Source organism: Gossypium raimondii, chromosome 10, assembly GCF_025698545.1.
Source record: "Gossypium raimondii isolate GPD5lz chromosome 10, ASM2569854v1, whole genome shotgun sequence".
Taxonomy (NCBI): domain Eukaryota; kingdom Viridiplantae; phylum Streptophyta; class Magnoliopsida; order Malvales; family Malvaceae; genus Gossypium; species Gossypium raimondii.
Window position 1 is genome coordinate 13,022,228 of NC_068574.1, and position 15,107 is coordinate 13,037,334.

Here is a 15,107-nt window from a genome sequence, read left to right on the forward strand (position 1 = left end):
AGTGGAGTTGGTTATGAAATGTATCTCCACAACATCCTATGCAATTAATACAAATGGAGGAAGTGGACGAAGCTTTAAATCGGCAAGAGGCTTGCGATAAGGAGACCCTCTAAGTCCTTTTTTTATTTTTAATGTGTATCGAGGGATAATCATCTTTAATGAGATTGGCATTGAAGGAAGGATTGTTAAAAGGCGCAAAGGCGAGTAGAATAGGCCTAGAAATTTCACATTTACTTTTTGTAGATGACTGTATTCTATTTGGAGAAGCATCAGATAGGGGGCAAGGGTGCTAAAAGGGATTCTGAAGAAATATGAAAAGTTTTTTGGCCAATTTGTAAATTTCAATAAATCTACAATCTTTTTCAGCACAAACACTACAGAAGGAAAAAAGGAAGAAGTCTCGGTAATCTTGGGGGTAAGGACCTCAACAAATATAGAAAGATATTACGTCTCCCAAATGTGGTTGGTAGACGGAAAAAGGAATCCTTTCAGCATCTCGAAGAGAATATTTATTCCAGAATTGAAGGATGGAGTACCAGAATGTTATCTCAAGGAGGTAAGGAAGTATTTTGAAAGTCAGTACTTCAGGCTATTCCAACCTATGCTATGTCTTGTTTTTTACTACCAAAGTTGCTTTGTGGAGATATAGAAAGCATATTTGCTAAATTTTGGTGGCAAAAAGTGCATGGGAAAAGAGGAATTCATTAGAGTCAGTGGAAATATTTGTGTCGGTCAAAAGAAAAAGGTGGTTTGGGTTTTAGAAACATGGCTCAATTTAATGTCTCATTACTAGCCAAACAGGGGTGAAGAATTTTGAACAATCTAAATTCTTTAATAGCTCAAGTTTTAAAGGTAAAATATTACCCAAATGTTAATTTCTTAAATTCATGATTGGAGAACAATGCTTCGTATACATGGAAAAGCATTTGGGCTACAAAGGGCACTTTAGAGGAAGGTTTGTGTTGGAAGGTGGGCAGGGGTACGAATATTTCAGTTAGTAATGATTTTTGGATCCCAAGCGTGAAAAAGAACAGGTTATCAGCTTTAATTAGGAATTTGAATGATTTTAAAGTTGCCGAATTAATTGATCAAAGTAATAGAACATGGAAGAAAGGGTTGATAGCTTCTACCTTTCCGGAAGATGTTGCCGAGAAGATTATTTGCATTCCGTTGGCAGAAGAACCTCATGAAGATTTTTGGGTCTGGAGTGCTGAGGCGTCAGGCAAATACACAATACGCAGTGCCTATAAACTATTACAAAGTATTGAAGATGGTCCTAGATCTTACGCTTTACAAGCCGACTATAAGGAATTCTACAAAAAAAATTATGGCTACTGAACCTTCCTTCAAAAATAAAAATTACACTCTGAAAGATATCATGGAATTTCCTATCTACATGAGTTAATATGCTACTAAGAAAGTTAACAAACACAACAATATGCCCCCGTTGTGGAGTAGGAATAGAGAACATGGACCATCTCTTCCGTGAATGTCCTGTTTCAATTTCAGTTTGGAGAGAATTATCATGCCAAGCATTTTTGCAAGAAAATCATTTGGAGTTTGTACAGTGGCTAACCTGGGTATTTTCGAAGAACTCAACATCACAGTGTAGGATATTTTGCTGTGCATTATGGGCAATCTGGGGAGATAGGAATGACAAAGTGCACAAAAAAGTGAGTAGATCTGGAAAAGTAATAGGGAGATTTGTTAATTTTTATTATCAGAGTTGAATGAGATTGATAAAAACAAACCACAAACTTCTATAACTATTAACAAGTGGAGGAAGCCACCTGATCAAGTCGTGAAGATTAATTTTGATGCAGCATACGACGAAAAGTTTAATCAAACGGCTGTAGGGATTGTGGCCAGAGAGAGTGAGGGCAAGGTTCTTTTATCATGCTCGGAGATCTATCAACGGGTTGCATCAGCCTTTGCGGCTGAGGCACTCGTGTTCCGGAGAGCGATCCAAATCGACATAGACATGCATTGAGAAAAAGTCATTATTGAAGGAGACTCTTTATCAATAATAAAAAAAATGTGAGACAAGAATCCCATATAAATCAACGGTATGTGCCTACATTCACGATATTCATAAGCTACTATTAAAATATAAGGAGTGCATATTTTAATATATCCCAAGAGCAGGAAACAGTCTTGCGCATACTTTAGCAAAAGAAACAATGAAGAATAAAATAGTAGTTTACCTGGTTGGAGGTGTCCCCGAATATGCAGAAGAACAAGAGGAAAGGGATAGAGTGAGAGAGCCAGATTGAACAGGAAAGGGAGAAGATGAAATGTGGGGAGTCTGAATGAGGGCTGGTAATGGAATGGACGAAATTAAAGTCCCCTCGGGAGTGTGAATGCGTCTTGTTGAAGAAATGGCAGATGAAGTGACAAGACGGTGAAGAGTCATCTTGCTGATTAGGCTAAAATAACAGCAACATTAATGGGATACCAGAGACTTCTAACTTTACTTTTGTTCTGTTGTTTTTCTAGGCTGAATTAGGATTTGATTTGTTGTTTTTAGTTTTTTCGTTTCTTTGTTTATTTTGATGCTGGGCCAAGTCTCATATCCGGACCTTTCTTTTTCTCTAGATATTTATTTATGTACTTTTGAAATTTATTAATAAAGCCCAATCTGTAGTTTATTTTCAAAAAAATTTATATTACCCATAAAATAATTATAAAGCTAATTTAATAATAAATGAATAATATAATTATCAAATAAAAACATCAATGAGTTTTCAATATAAAATGATGACGTATATAGTAACTATTAAAATAATTGTATAAATTTAACTTGTATTTAAATTTTGAAAATTTATTTGGTACTGGTGGAGTTAAAAAGCTCCATAAGGGATGAAATGCTAACATGTTTTTCGAAAGAATATTAAAAAAATAAAATAAATTAAAACACACATTCCATATATTAACTTCTACTTGTTGAGTTAAAAAGGAATACTAACCCTTAAATTTTTAATCTTTTATTAAAATGATTTAAATACTAAAAATCTCATAAAATATTTTTTAAATCAATTAAAACTAGCAATGAACTAAGTCCTTAAATTAAGAAATGCATTACAGCCCTTGATGTTAACTTTATGATGACTAGATGAATGATATTATAGGATATGGATGATAATTGTAAAATTATATGAATTACAAAATGATAAAATTTCTTAAAATGTTTTAGAATTATAAAAATTATAATAATTCTTAACAAATTATAAAATTATATATATATATAACTTGTCAATTATGACCCACTTTATATAGAAAATTATGACTATATAAATTTATTTCATAAATTAAGAAAATAATAATATTTATGTTTTATTTTATCTAAAACTTAAATGCGTAGGTTTATGTAGTTGATTTAAACGGGCAATTTACCAATAAAAGCCCATTTTTGTAAAAAATTACCGAAATGGGCCCTCTATTTAATTATTTACCGGAATGGACCATTTTTCGCGAAATCGCGTCACGTCAACAGCGATGTCAGAGAGTGCAGCGTCAGAAATCGCGTCACGTAAGCGAGATGCTTATGTGGAAGGAAATCGCTCCCTCAAGGACGCGATTTCCTTCCACGTAAGCATCTCGCGCCACGTGGACGCGATTTCGACGCTGACTTACATCGCTACCGACGAGACGCCGATTTTGCTGTTTTTTCCACGTTAGGTTTTTTTGGCTTTTAGGGTTTAGGGTTCAAGCTTTTTAGGGTTTTTAGGTCCTGGAAGAAATAATTTAGAGTTGATGTTTCTGAGCAAATAGTATAAAATCGCTTTTAGCATGATGCTATTTGAGAAGAATTTGTGAAATCGCGGCCTCGTGGACGCGCTTTTGCTACAGTAGGTCATGTAAGAAATAATTTTTTTGACTTTTCTGAGCAAATAGTATAAAATCGCTTTTAGCATGATGCTATTTGAGAAGAATTTGTGAAATCGCAGCCTCGTGGACGCGCTTTTGCTACAGTAGGTCATGTAAGAAATATTTTTTTTTTTGACTTCTCTGACCAAATAGTATAAAATCGCTTCTAGCAGGATGCTATTTTAGAAGAATTTGTGAAATCATGCCTCGTGGGCGCTTTTACTCTGATAGCATGTTTAATGAGGCTATAAATTAGGCATATAATGTTCTCAGAATGCATAAGTCACAGCAGAAACAATTTAGAGAGGCTAAGAAAGTTAGAGTTTCAAAAAAAGAGTGAACGTATTAGTGCTGTTATTTATTACGATGGTGAGGTTTGCCACACCGAGAATGGTGTTATTTTTTTGTCGGAGAATATGGTGCGATTGGTTTTTAACCAGAATATAGATTTGACAAAACTTCGTAAAAGAATTAGGCGTAAAATTTTTGGAATGACGCCAATGAAAGTTCTGTCCATGACGTATCGATTTTGTTCTTCTGTTGATCCGGTGACATATGACTTGTTCAACATAAAAGGTGCTCGTAGCTTGGAGGCAATGGTGCAGACTCATCTTGCTAGTGGAGCACCTTATATTGAGTTATATGTGCAATTTACGTCGCCAACTGATGTACTTACGACCGGTGTTCGAGATGTATACACGACCCCTGGCCGACACTTGGTTAGCGGGTTACAAAATTCGGAACAGCCCATGTTCGGTAGCTGTGTCGAATGCACATCCCCTGCGAGACACTCTATCGGTGGATGGGACATGTACGTCAGTGGCTCGACGTTTGATGCTGGAAATACATACTGGGGAACGGCATCAAGTTCTAGTGGGTGGCAATCGACATCCAATTGGGGACGTTATGAAATGCCCAGAAGAAGGGATGACGTACTCCCTACGATGTCAACTGGTGAGGGGACCTCGTACGCTGCAGATGATTGTGGGTTAGAAGATGAATCTGATGTGGATCCACCTCGAGAGTCTGGGTCTAATGGTGCAGAAGTTGGCTTATTTTCTGAACCGGAGCCTATTCCAACAGAAGCTGAAGATGCTGAAAGGAGTTCAGATGAGGAAGAAAATCCACAATTCAGAGCATACTCACCTCCAACCCACATGCATAATGTCGATCTGTCTGCGGATGATGCGTTAGAGTTTCCAGATCTACCACACCAGTCGCGTGATCGTACAAGTTCGGGGGTAGATTTCGGTGAACTTGAAGTTGGTAATCAATTTACCAACAAGGATAGTTTTATTGGTGCTTTGAAATAACATAGCATCAAAAACGGTGTTAACTACCACGTCGTTAAATCAAAATCTGATAAGTTTGAGGCGAAATGTGCAGTGCAAGACGGCACATGTTCATGGAAAATCTACACCTCGTTAAGGAAAAGGACAGGGTTGTGGGAGATAAAAAAGTACAAAGGTCCACATACATGTGTTGCAGGTACAGTATTGACGGTATCTGAATAATACTTTTATTATGCAGTGTTACATTATTTAATGTACTCCCATTATAGGTGTTTCACAAAATCATCCCAAAATGGATTCAGCTATGTTAGCTAGCTTGATACTGCCCACAATAAAAGCATATCCTAGGACTTCAGTGCCGGTGTTAATTGCCAATATCCATAGCCAAATGGGGTACACGCCCTCTTACCGCAAGGCTTGGATAGCTAAGCAAAAGGCGTTGGAGAAGATGCATAGTGGGTGGGATGCCTCATATAATGAAATATGGCAGTGGTGTCAGGTGCTAAAGAGATACGTCCTAGGTGCCATCACAGACCTTGAAACGGAACATGGGTACTACAACGGTCGATTGCTACGTGGATGCCAAGTGTTCAAACACCTGTTTTGGACCTTTAAGCAATGCCGAGACGTATTTCCATACTGCAAGCCGTTGGTACAAATTGACGGTACCTTCATGTTCGGTAGGTATACTCATCGGCTATTGCTTGCAGTGGCACAGGATGGCGGTGGGAGAATTCTTCCAATTGCATTTGCAATAACACCGGGGGAGTCGTCTGATGACTGGGATTTCTTTCTCTCTAGGTTAAGGAGGCATGTCTGCCCCCAACCTGATATCTGTGTTATTTCAGATCGAGGCGCCGGTATTCTAGTTGCATTTGATCGAGAGGGAAGCTTATGGCAGCGCACACACCATAGATATAGCCTAAGACACGTTGCTTCGAACTACTACAGGCAATATCCATCTAAGAGCGAACGACGACAAGTGACCAACATGGGTATTTAGTCTATATCTGTGTTATTTCGTTTGTCAATTTGAATTAGTTTTATTCGTATATCTTCAAGAGTGGACGGTAATCGAGCATAACTTGCCGGATGGTTCCACCTAATTACATAAATTTTTAGCATACTTTTATTTTTAAAAATCTACATAATAATTGTAAAATGTAATATAAAATTTACCTCGTTATGAGTGGGAATATATATGGGTGATTCAGTCGATGACGTAGAAATGGAAAGCGAAACCGTGCCCATGACTGCAGTAGTGACAGGCAACCTCCGATTTTGGCTCTCCTCGGTCGTGTCGCCCCGCACATCTCCCGATATAATGTAGCCAAGACGACAGCTGCTCTAAAATCAACAAGTTTCAGCAGCCGTCTTAGATGTACGCGGCTCCGTGACGTGTCGGGCATCAGATAACCTCCAATTATTTGAAGAATGTATGCCCGAGTATATCGGATTCTTTCAATTTCGGTTGAATCTTCATTCGGATCAGGGAATGTGTCATGTAACCAGCCCATCTCGACCTTACCTCCCTTCATTTTATCCGGAATTACGCCCAAAAGCTCGTAGCACACCGCCTCCCAATTACTAGATTGGGTAGACCCGGTGATTGGGTGCCTGTCCACCGGCAATCCCAATTGCAGATGGACATCTTCTAGAGTGATAGTGCACTCTCCACATGGAAGATGGAATGTGTGCGTCTTAGGTCTCCACCTCTCGATGAACACACTGATCAATTTCGGGTACAACTTGCATCCCCGGCCTACCGTCGCCACGTGCCAGAAACCCGCTTCCCGCAAGTAGTTCTCTACCAACGGTGATGGAGGAGCATGCATATTCCGGATATTGCATTCTAATACCCGATCTACATCCTTTTATAACAAATAACAAATTAATAATTATCTAAAAATGCATAAATAAAAATTCTTAAATAATATTTAAAAATTAAATTTAACACTTACCATTTTCATTTGTTCCACCGATATGTGATGCTTATCAAGACGAGTCAATGATGCGGCCATTGAAGAAATCGGACAAATTTTTACGATTTATAAAAATATAAAAAAATTTTAAAATTATTTTAAAAAAGGAAATTGAGAGGAAATTGAAATCAAATATGGATTTGAGAGAATTTTGGAAGGAAATTAAGAGAATTTTGGAAGGAAATTGAGAGGAAATTGAAATTAAATATGGATTTAAGAGAATTTTGGAAGGAAATTGAGAGAATTTTGGAAAGAAATTGAGAGGAATTGAGAGGAAATATGAGAGAGGATTTGTTTGTGAAAAAATAAAAAGGGGTGGGAGGTATTTATAGTTTTTTTTTTACCGTTGGTCAAATTTTTGACCGTTGGGTACTGTTCACGCGCAGGAGGAAATCGCGTCCACGTAAGCATCTCGCGCTTACGTGGACACGATTTCCTGACGCGTACCCTGACATCGCGCTGACGTGGACGCGATTTTGCGGAAAATGGTCAATTCCGGTAAATAATGAAATAGAGGGCCCATTTCGGTAATTTTTTACAAAAATGGGCATTTATTGGTAAATTGCCCGATTTAAACCACACTGATTTAATTTTATTCAAAATGATTACTACTCTAATTGTTACTGCTCATATATTTCCATAATCATTTTTTATATTGTATATTTAGGAAGAAAACAAAAGGTCAAAAAGGTTTAATTTTATTATTATTAAATTAACTAGATATTAAGGAATAATATTATATACGGTAATTTAAATAATATTATTACACTAATAATCTAAGTAGTGTATATATAAAACTTTTTCCTAAGACTTACATTAAACCTAGAGCTGGACATACTGTAATTAACCCCAACCGTCAGCTTGATTTTAACAACTATTGACTTCAAAATAAATGGTATAGAGTGGTCTAGGAATTACAACAAAAAATACAGCAAAACTACACTCTTTGAAGCTACCTTTAGTTACAGCAAATTAAGGATTAGCAACATAGAGGGACGAGGTTGGAGGATTTTTATTTTATTTTAATATAAATTTTGAATTTTTTATTATATTCTTTTGAAAATATTTATGTATTTTTATATTTTTTTAGTTTGAGAGCCAATTTTTAAAATTATGACTAAATCAATATAATATGTAAAATTCATAGCTAAACTTATTATTATACAAATTATTTTAATTATCACGTTAACTTACCATTTGTAATTTTAACTAGAGTAATCAAAATAATCAAATTATATAATATAAATACTTAAATTGCAAATTTTATGACTAAAATAAACAAAATTTATAGTTTAGTAACTAGTTTATCCTACTAAAACAACTTATAAATTCCCATAATTTAAAAAAGCTGGCCCATATTTTTCAATAAAAATAATTTATCCACTTGTCAACATAATAGGTTGACACCTATGTTTCCTATTTTGTTTCAATTCCTTACCATATATTTCCTATTTTGTTTCAATATCTTACCATATATGTATGTATATATGGTAAATGCAGTAAATGCAAGTTTTTATTAAATTTATTTATTTTAAAATTTTATATTCTTATATATTTTTAGAATTATTAATTTTGACTTATTGATTTATTTAGCCCTCAAACTTTACAAAAATTTTATTTTAACCTTCCACTTAATTTTCCGTCTCTTTTAATCATTAAACTTACATTATTTGTCAAATTGCTCAAAATGAATGAAAAGATTAATCTCGTTAACTTTACTAACGTAGCATCCACATGAAAGTTATTATGCCTTAAATTTTCACATCGGTTTTCATGTCATTATTTTTATGTCAATTCTAACTTCGACATTTAATGAACATTAAAAATTTCAATGAAAAACTAATTTCATCGATAGTGTTCGTTTAAATATTTATTAATCTAGCATAAATTATGTTATTAATTTTCACATCAATTATCATGTAATATTTTTACGTAAATTATGAGCTTAATACTTAATAAAATTAGATAAAAATTAATTTCGAAGATTTAATTGATGGATAATGTTGGGTTAAAACTATAAGAGCGATTTTTGTTAATTATTTTTTAATTATTTTACAATGATTAAATTCGAATAAAAATTATATATAACTTTTTTTCCCTAAAATTTCCTTTAAAATCCCGTACCAACTCTCGTCTCTCTTAAGTCATAAAAGTCCTCTAACATATCCCGCCGCCTAAGTATTCTTTGAAGATTTCTAGGAGATTTATCTACTCTCTACCTTGCTTGATTTACAGCGGCACAGCACCACTAAGCAACCCCTATTTGAAACCCTGCTAGTGTGTTAAAACCCCATGGATACCAACTTCTCTTTTATTCAAGAAGATACGAACTTTGGTTTCAATCCACCACAACACCATGACCAAAGCTCCCAAACAAATATCGCGAGCGATCAAAGAAAGGAAACCCCTTTTTTCAACATTGGTTGCGATGGAAATGAATTCAAAGCTGATTGCTTGAAGCAAGAAAAAGGTGCAGCAAATGAGACAAAGAGTGAAGACGATAAGAGTACGTTTTGGACGGTTTGTCCATACTGTTATCACATGTACGAATACGAAAAGAAGTATGAAGATTGCTGCTTGGTTTGTCAAACTTGTAGAAAGGGGTTTCATGGACTGGCGGTGGCAGCACCACCGGAACATGTACTGATGAACGGGGAAGTCAGAGAGTATTATTGGGGCTATGGGTTTTTTCCATTAGGTTACTCTGGGGATGTTTTCTTGCGTGACAAGAAACAGGTTGGGGAGGGAGACAATGGGAAAAAGCCCATTGTTGTGGAAATCTCTGATGATAGTGACGATGAGAAGAAGGGAATGGATGTGAAAGATGTGGGTGGTAACGTGAAAGCTGAAAATTTGAGCAATGGTGAAGGAAAGGTTGTAATGAAGAGAGTGAAATCCGTGCTGAAGAATCCAAAGAAAGTGATGGGGAGAGGGGTAAAGGTGGACATAGGGAAGATGAAGGTTGTGGAAATGAATGAAGTTGCAGATATCGATTGTGGAAGTGGAGGAACAAGGCTTGGAAGTGATAAGAATGGCGGTTCTGATGAATATGATGATGATGAGCTTTATGAGATAAGGTTTTATGGAGATGATGATGATGAATGGTTTGATGGATAATTGCAGATCCTAATCAATGGGGGAAAGGGTATAGATAGTTTCTTTGGGTGCTGATTAAAGGATTCATGTCTTTCCTATCTGCTGCTAAATTAAAAATAGAGTAATGTTATACTAGTCTAGAAAGAGATTGCTTAGTAAACAGATTTCACAGCAAAACAGCTTCTTCTTCTTTTTTAATGGAATGTGTTTTTTAATCTTATAGTTGAAGAACATAAGGTATGGTTGTTGAAATGACAATGCTTGTTATTGTATGGTACTAGTAATGGGAACTTTGTTATGGTTGTTGGTTATGTGCTTGAATCTCAGGTTTAACTATTTGTTCTTGAAGGAATTGATTTATCATTTCTTGTATTGCATGTTAGAAGGAAGGAATTGATATATCTGTTTGCAGTTTTTGTATTTCATGTTTGATTATCTGTTTGTATTAGTTGTATTGCATGTTAGAAGGGACTTGGTTGAGAATTTTATTGATAGTATTTCTCAACTTTTGCAATTACAGTTTTCTGATAAGTTTAGCATCTAGGGAATGAATATGTGGTCTCCTAGCTAGTCTGGTTGCCTCTCATACTATAGATCAAGAAGTAAACTAATTTTTTTTTTATTAAAAATCTATCCATAAATTAATTTTTATATTTCAGCATAAAATACACGTACCATGTCACATAACTGTTAGGTTATTCCATTAACAGCCTGTTTTTAACTATAGAAATGACTAATTTATTCGTTTTTTAAGTAAATAAAAAATATAATCTAACTTTTACTATAAAGATTTAAAGTTACATTTACTATTTTTTTTAGGTGAAGGTTGATGGGGACTTTAACATGAAGTGCTAGAGTCTCCTCGCATCACTCCTAGGAATAAGGAAACTATATATATTAGGAATAACATGTAGTGCTGGGGTATCCTCGCACCACTGTATGTGTTAGGATTATGGTATGACAAAATCTTGAAGGATTAATTTGCAAATATCAAAAAAGATAAAAACCCTTTGTGGTGTGAGTGTATTTGAGTTTCAGTCATTAACTCAACATGAATGTTCATGTCTGTCAGGAGAAGGTTTTCAAGTGAATAGTAATGAAGCTTTTTAATACAAGTCTTAATAACTTTTGATTTCAGGTTTGTCATGTTGATCTCTAGTTTTCATTTCTTTTGAGGAAGGTGCAGCCCCAGCACCGGTCAGCTTTATCAACTATTTTGATTTCATTTAAATTTCGATTTGTTGTATTTAATAGATAGCTGAGGCCCATGGGCCATACGATGCTTGGGCTTGAAATTGCAACTGTTCTGATTTTAAAACTTAATTAGCATAGCATTTGATCGAATTGAGTGAAAATTTTTTAATTTAATTGAGTTGATAATTCCTATTTTATCATCTTAATTCAATTTAATTTTTTTTCAAATCAAGTGGAGTAAAATAAAATTCAAGTCAAATCGAGTAAAATTAAAAAGTTAAATATATCAAATTAAAATCTTATGACAATATTATTAATTTTATATCAAAACACGTAAATTTAAAATCATATATTTAAAACTCTTTCAAAGTAAAAATTAAATCTATCATTAACTAATTTATTTAAATCCCAAAATTATCTTTTTTTATTTTTTAAAGCTTTTCTATATGTTCTTTAAAACTTACTTTAGAAAAATTATAATTTTTAAAAATTATAAAGTAACTTAAATTACTTATTCAAATTAGTTCAAGATTTACTCAGAATTCAATTTTTCTTTTAAATCCCTAACATGTCTGCCAGCAAAGTTTACAGTTTAGACTTAGACAAGGACATCACATCAATAGGGTTAGACCAGCCCCCTTGCTCACTGCTACCATTCCTATGAACCGTAAACCCTATGTTAATGGTAGTCGCTGAAAAACTGTAAGAGTCCCCATCCCTCTCCAGCCATGATTGGAAAAAGCAGCAGCAGTATCCGATGAAATCCAACATTCAGCTCCCACCACTAATAATCAGAGAATTCTTCACTCCGGCAAGAGTCTCTTGGTATTTGCTTTCGTAAATGCTGAAAAAGGGACAACTCTCCCTTGATGAATCAGCTGCTATTTGTATTTTCATATCTTGTCTCATCATTTATATAAGATATTATACACACACAAGCATATATCAACCATTGCCAGTGAACACAGTAAATACATACTTGCAGGATATGCATAGAAGAACAAACCAACAAAATCTTTTATCTTTATGCTTTTAACTAGTTTTTGTTATTGACATATCTTTGTACTCTTTTAAGTTCCTAAATATGAACTAGAGAAAATATCCAACTCTGCATTTCTTCCATTTTCATGTGTCAAGCAAAACTCACTGGAATGAAATCCTCCTATATTAACCGTCCTCTGAGCCAAGGACCTGCTGCTTAAGTTCTTCGATTTTAGTACCCAACTCCTCCCTGCTTTTCTGTGAAATGCATGTAAATAAGGAATTAGTACTTGCTCTACGGCAGTGATTATCAAGAACCTCCACTGTTAAAAGCTGGCAGTTACCTTGAATAACAGATATCGAGAACTAAACCAGACTGTGTAGCCAAGACCCACAACTTCCATCAATTTAGGGAACTGAATGTTACGATTAGAATCGTCAATCAAAAGGAATACAAAATGTTTTATTCAACGTCAAAGAAACTCGGAATTCAGATTTAACACGCACCAATGGAATTGAATCAATAGCACCAACAAGAGATGAGGCTAGCCACAATGCAAACAAGGCACCAGTTCCATATAATATGATTGAATATCCATCTCCAGAGTCAAGCTGCAAGTAATTACCAATCGAATCATCAGAATCGATCGAAAACCAATAGAAATGATAAGTACTGTAGAAGATGCAAACTATAAACCCTAAATTCTCAAAGTACTATGAATTGTATGGAGCAACTCTACAACACTCTGTTTCAAATCATTCTCTTCTTACACCAACCATAGAAACCAGGACAAAGAGACAGACAAGCAAGAGAAATCATCAGCCAAAACCACAAGGAAAGAGATCAACAAGAACTAAAAAGTTGGACAGACTATAGATATTACAAGACAGCTAAAACAAAGTAATAAATCAACAAAGAAACTGAATTTGAACAAATTTTGTTGCTCAGGTAACCGCTCAGATCGACATGGTTGTCGATGTTTCATTAAATTTTCATAAATTCTAATATAATCATCACAGCAACAAAACCACAGATTCACATACAATAAAATGTATCATAAGACGACTAAAGAAACGTAATAAATCAACAAGGAAATTGAATTTGAACAAATTTTGTTGCTCAGGTAACCGCTCAGATCGACATAGTTGTCGATGTTTCATAAATCTTCATAAATTCTAATATAATCATCACAGCAACAAAACTGCAGATTCACATACAATAAGATTAATTGTAAGACGACTAAAACAATGTGATAAATCAACAAAGCGATAGAATTTGAACAAATTTTGTTGCTCAGGTAACCGCTCGACCGACATAGTTGCCGATGATTCACAAAATTTTCATAAATTTTAATATAATCATCACAGCAACAAATATGCAAATTCATCAAAGTAGTTTAATACATAATGAACAAAATCTAAGGGCAAAGAATATTAAAAGGGAGGTTCTAACCTTCTCAATCAAAGGCTAGGATGAAACACCAACCATATGAATATATATAAAATAAACCCTAAAATGGAGAGAGAGAAAAAGAAGCAAGAAAATAAAGTCCCTAGGTTGCTCAGGTAACCGCTCAGGATCGACATAATGGTCGAAAGTTTCATCAAGCATTCAACAAATGCCTTCCACTGAGTCCAAAACTTCATCATTGCAACCCAATTTGATAACAAGCATAAATATCCAACAAAAGTTCATTTGAGTAACATAAATAATCAAGTAAAAGAACCTAGAATGTTTCTCCTCCTTTTTTTGGCAATTCATTCTAATCCCAGAAACACATTTTCCAAAAAAATTGAACAAGTAATTGATGCAATTTGGCACATTTTAACAACAAATTCGATATACAAAATCAAACAAAAAGCAAATGCTCTGTCCCTATACGCATCATCTCAGTGAAACCCAAGAAATCAACCATCAGTTTCCTTATTTATATTAAAAATCAACTTTTGTCCTATGAGAAGCTCCTATGATGCATGTATAAACAGTGTAAATAATTAAGCAGAGGGCAAACCTTGATATTAAGTTTCTCCAAAAAATCGAACATCTGCGAGTCCTCATCGGCAGCTGACTCTACTTTAGGTTCTTCAAGTGGCAGCTTTTCATTGAAGACATTATTATTCCCAACCGCCGGAACTTCTTCCACTGTCACCACGCGGTCACGATCTTCACCGAAATATCGGTTTGGACCGGTGGAGGAGGCTTCTTCCGAAGTTGTCGCTTTAGGCAACAGATTACTAAAACGCAAAACCCCTACAAACAAACAAAAAAAGATCATTCAACTCTTCTAATATGAAGTGTTATTACTTGCAAAGATTGAGACTAAAAATAATAGTAAAAAAAAAAAAAAAAGACGATGAAATAAAAAAGAGGGGCTAGGATTTAGGGGAATTCTTACGGGAACGGAGGTGGCGGGCGGTGGAGACAGAAAGCTGCGGAGGGGGAAGACAGGGAGCTGAGGCGGAGAAGCTGATGGGTGGAAGAGTGGAAATGGAATGGGTGAGGCTGGTAGTGAGCGGCTCCATGCTTTTTGAGTGAAGAGGTAAATGACCGTCTTAGAACTGGCTGTGTGTATTTAATAAGGGCGTCTTTTCTAGGGTTCTTTTTTTTTCTTCTTTTGGCTTAATTCAAAAATTACCCCCTAAGTTATACCCATTTTCACAGATAGGTACTTAAACTTTCTTTTAGCAATTTGGG

General features: G+C 35.0%; 2 protein-coding genes and 4 non-coding genes across 6 annotated transcripts; 1 reads left to right on the forward strand and 5 right to left on the reverse strand.

Moving 5' to 3' along the window:
* Nucleotides 1-9,433: 9,433 nt before the first annotated feature.
* On the forward strand, nt 9,434-10,258 carry LOC128033885 (uncharacterized). Its single transcript, XM_052622372.1, has one exon. It carries the CDS (start codon nt 9,434-9,436, stop codon nt 10,256-10,258), a length of 825 nt encoding a protein of 274 aa, XP_052478332.1.
* Nucleotides 10,259-12,390: 2,132 nt separating this feature from the next.
* LOC105777824 (protein CURVATURE THYLAKOID 1D, chloroplastic) lies at nt 12,391-14,977 on the reverse strand. The gene is made up of 5 exons (XM_012601315.2): nt 14,809-14,977; nt 14,425-14,663; nt 12,920-13,024; nt 12,757-12,828; nt 12,391-12,670 (listed from the first exon to the last, which is right to left on the reverse strand). Exons 1-5 carry the CDS (start codon nt 14,933-14,935, stop codon nt 12,599-12,601), a joined length of 615 nt encoding a protein of 204 aa, XP_012456769.1. The 5' UTR covers nt 14,936-14,977; the 3' UTR covers nt 12,391-12,598.
* LOC128034399 (small nucleolar RNA snoR128) lies at nt 13,354-13,435 on the reverse strand. The gene has a single exon (XR_008190523.1). It is a non-coding gene; the product is annotated as a small nucleolar RNA snoR128 (small nucleolar RNA).
* On the reverse strand, nt 13,529-13,609 carry LOC128034400 (small nucleolar RNA snoR128). Its single transcript, XR_008190524.1, has one exon. It is a non-coding gene; the product is annotated as a small nucleolar RNA snoR128 (small nucleolar RNA).
* On the reverse strand, nt 13,703-13,783 carry LOC128034401 (small nucleolar RNA snoR128). Its single transcript, XR_008190525.1, has one exon. It is a non-coding gene; the product is annotated as a small nucleolar RNA snoR128 (small nucleolar RNA).
* Nucleotides 13,971-14,067, reverse strand: LOC128034398 (small nucleolar RNA snoR128). Its single transcript, XR_008190522.1, has one exon. It is a non-coding gene; the product is annotated as a small nucleolar RNA snoR128 (small nucleolar RNA).
* Nucleotides 14,978-15,107: the final 130 nt, after the last annotated feature.

Coding starts and splice junctions, on each gene's coding strand:
- LOC128033885 (XM_052622372.1), top strand. CDS start 9,434: ATGGATACCAACTTCTCTTTTATTCAAGAAGATACGAACTTTGGTTTC.
- LOC105777824 (XM_012601315.2), bottom strand. CDS start 14,935: ATGGAGCCGCTCACTACCAGCCTCACCCATTCCATTTCCACTCTTCCA. Junction 13,025..14,424: donor TGGAGAAACTTAATATCAAG/GTTTGCCCTCTG, acceptor AATTACTTGCAG/CTTGACTCTGGAGATGGATA. Junction 12,829..12,919: donor CTATTGATTCAATTCCATTG/GTGCGTGTTAAA, acceptor CGTAACATTCAG/TTCCCTAAATTGATGGAAGT.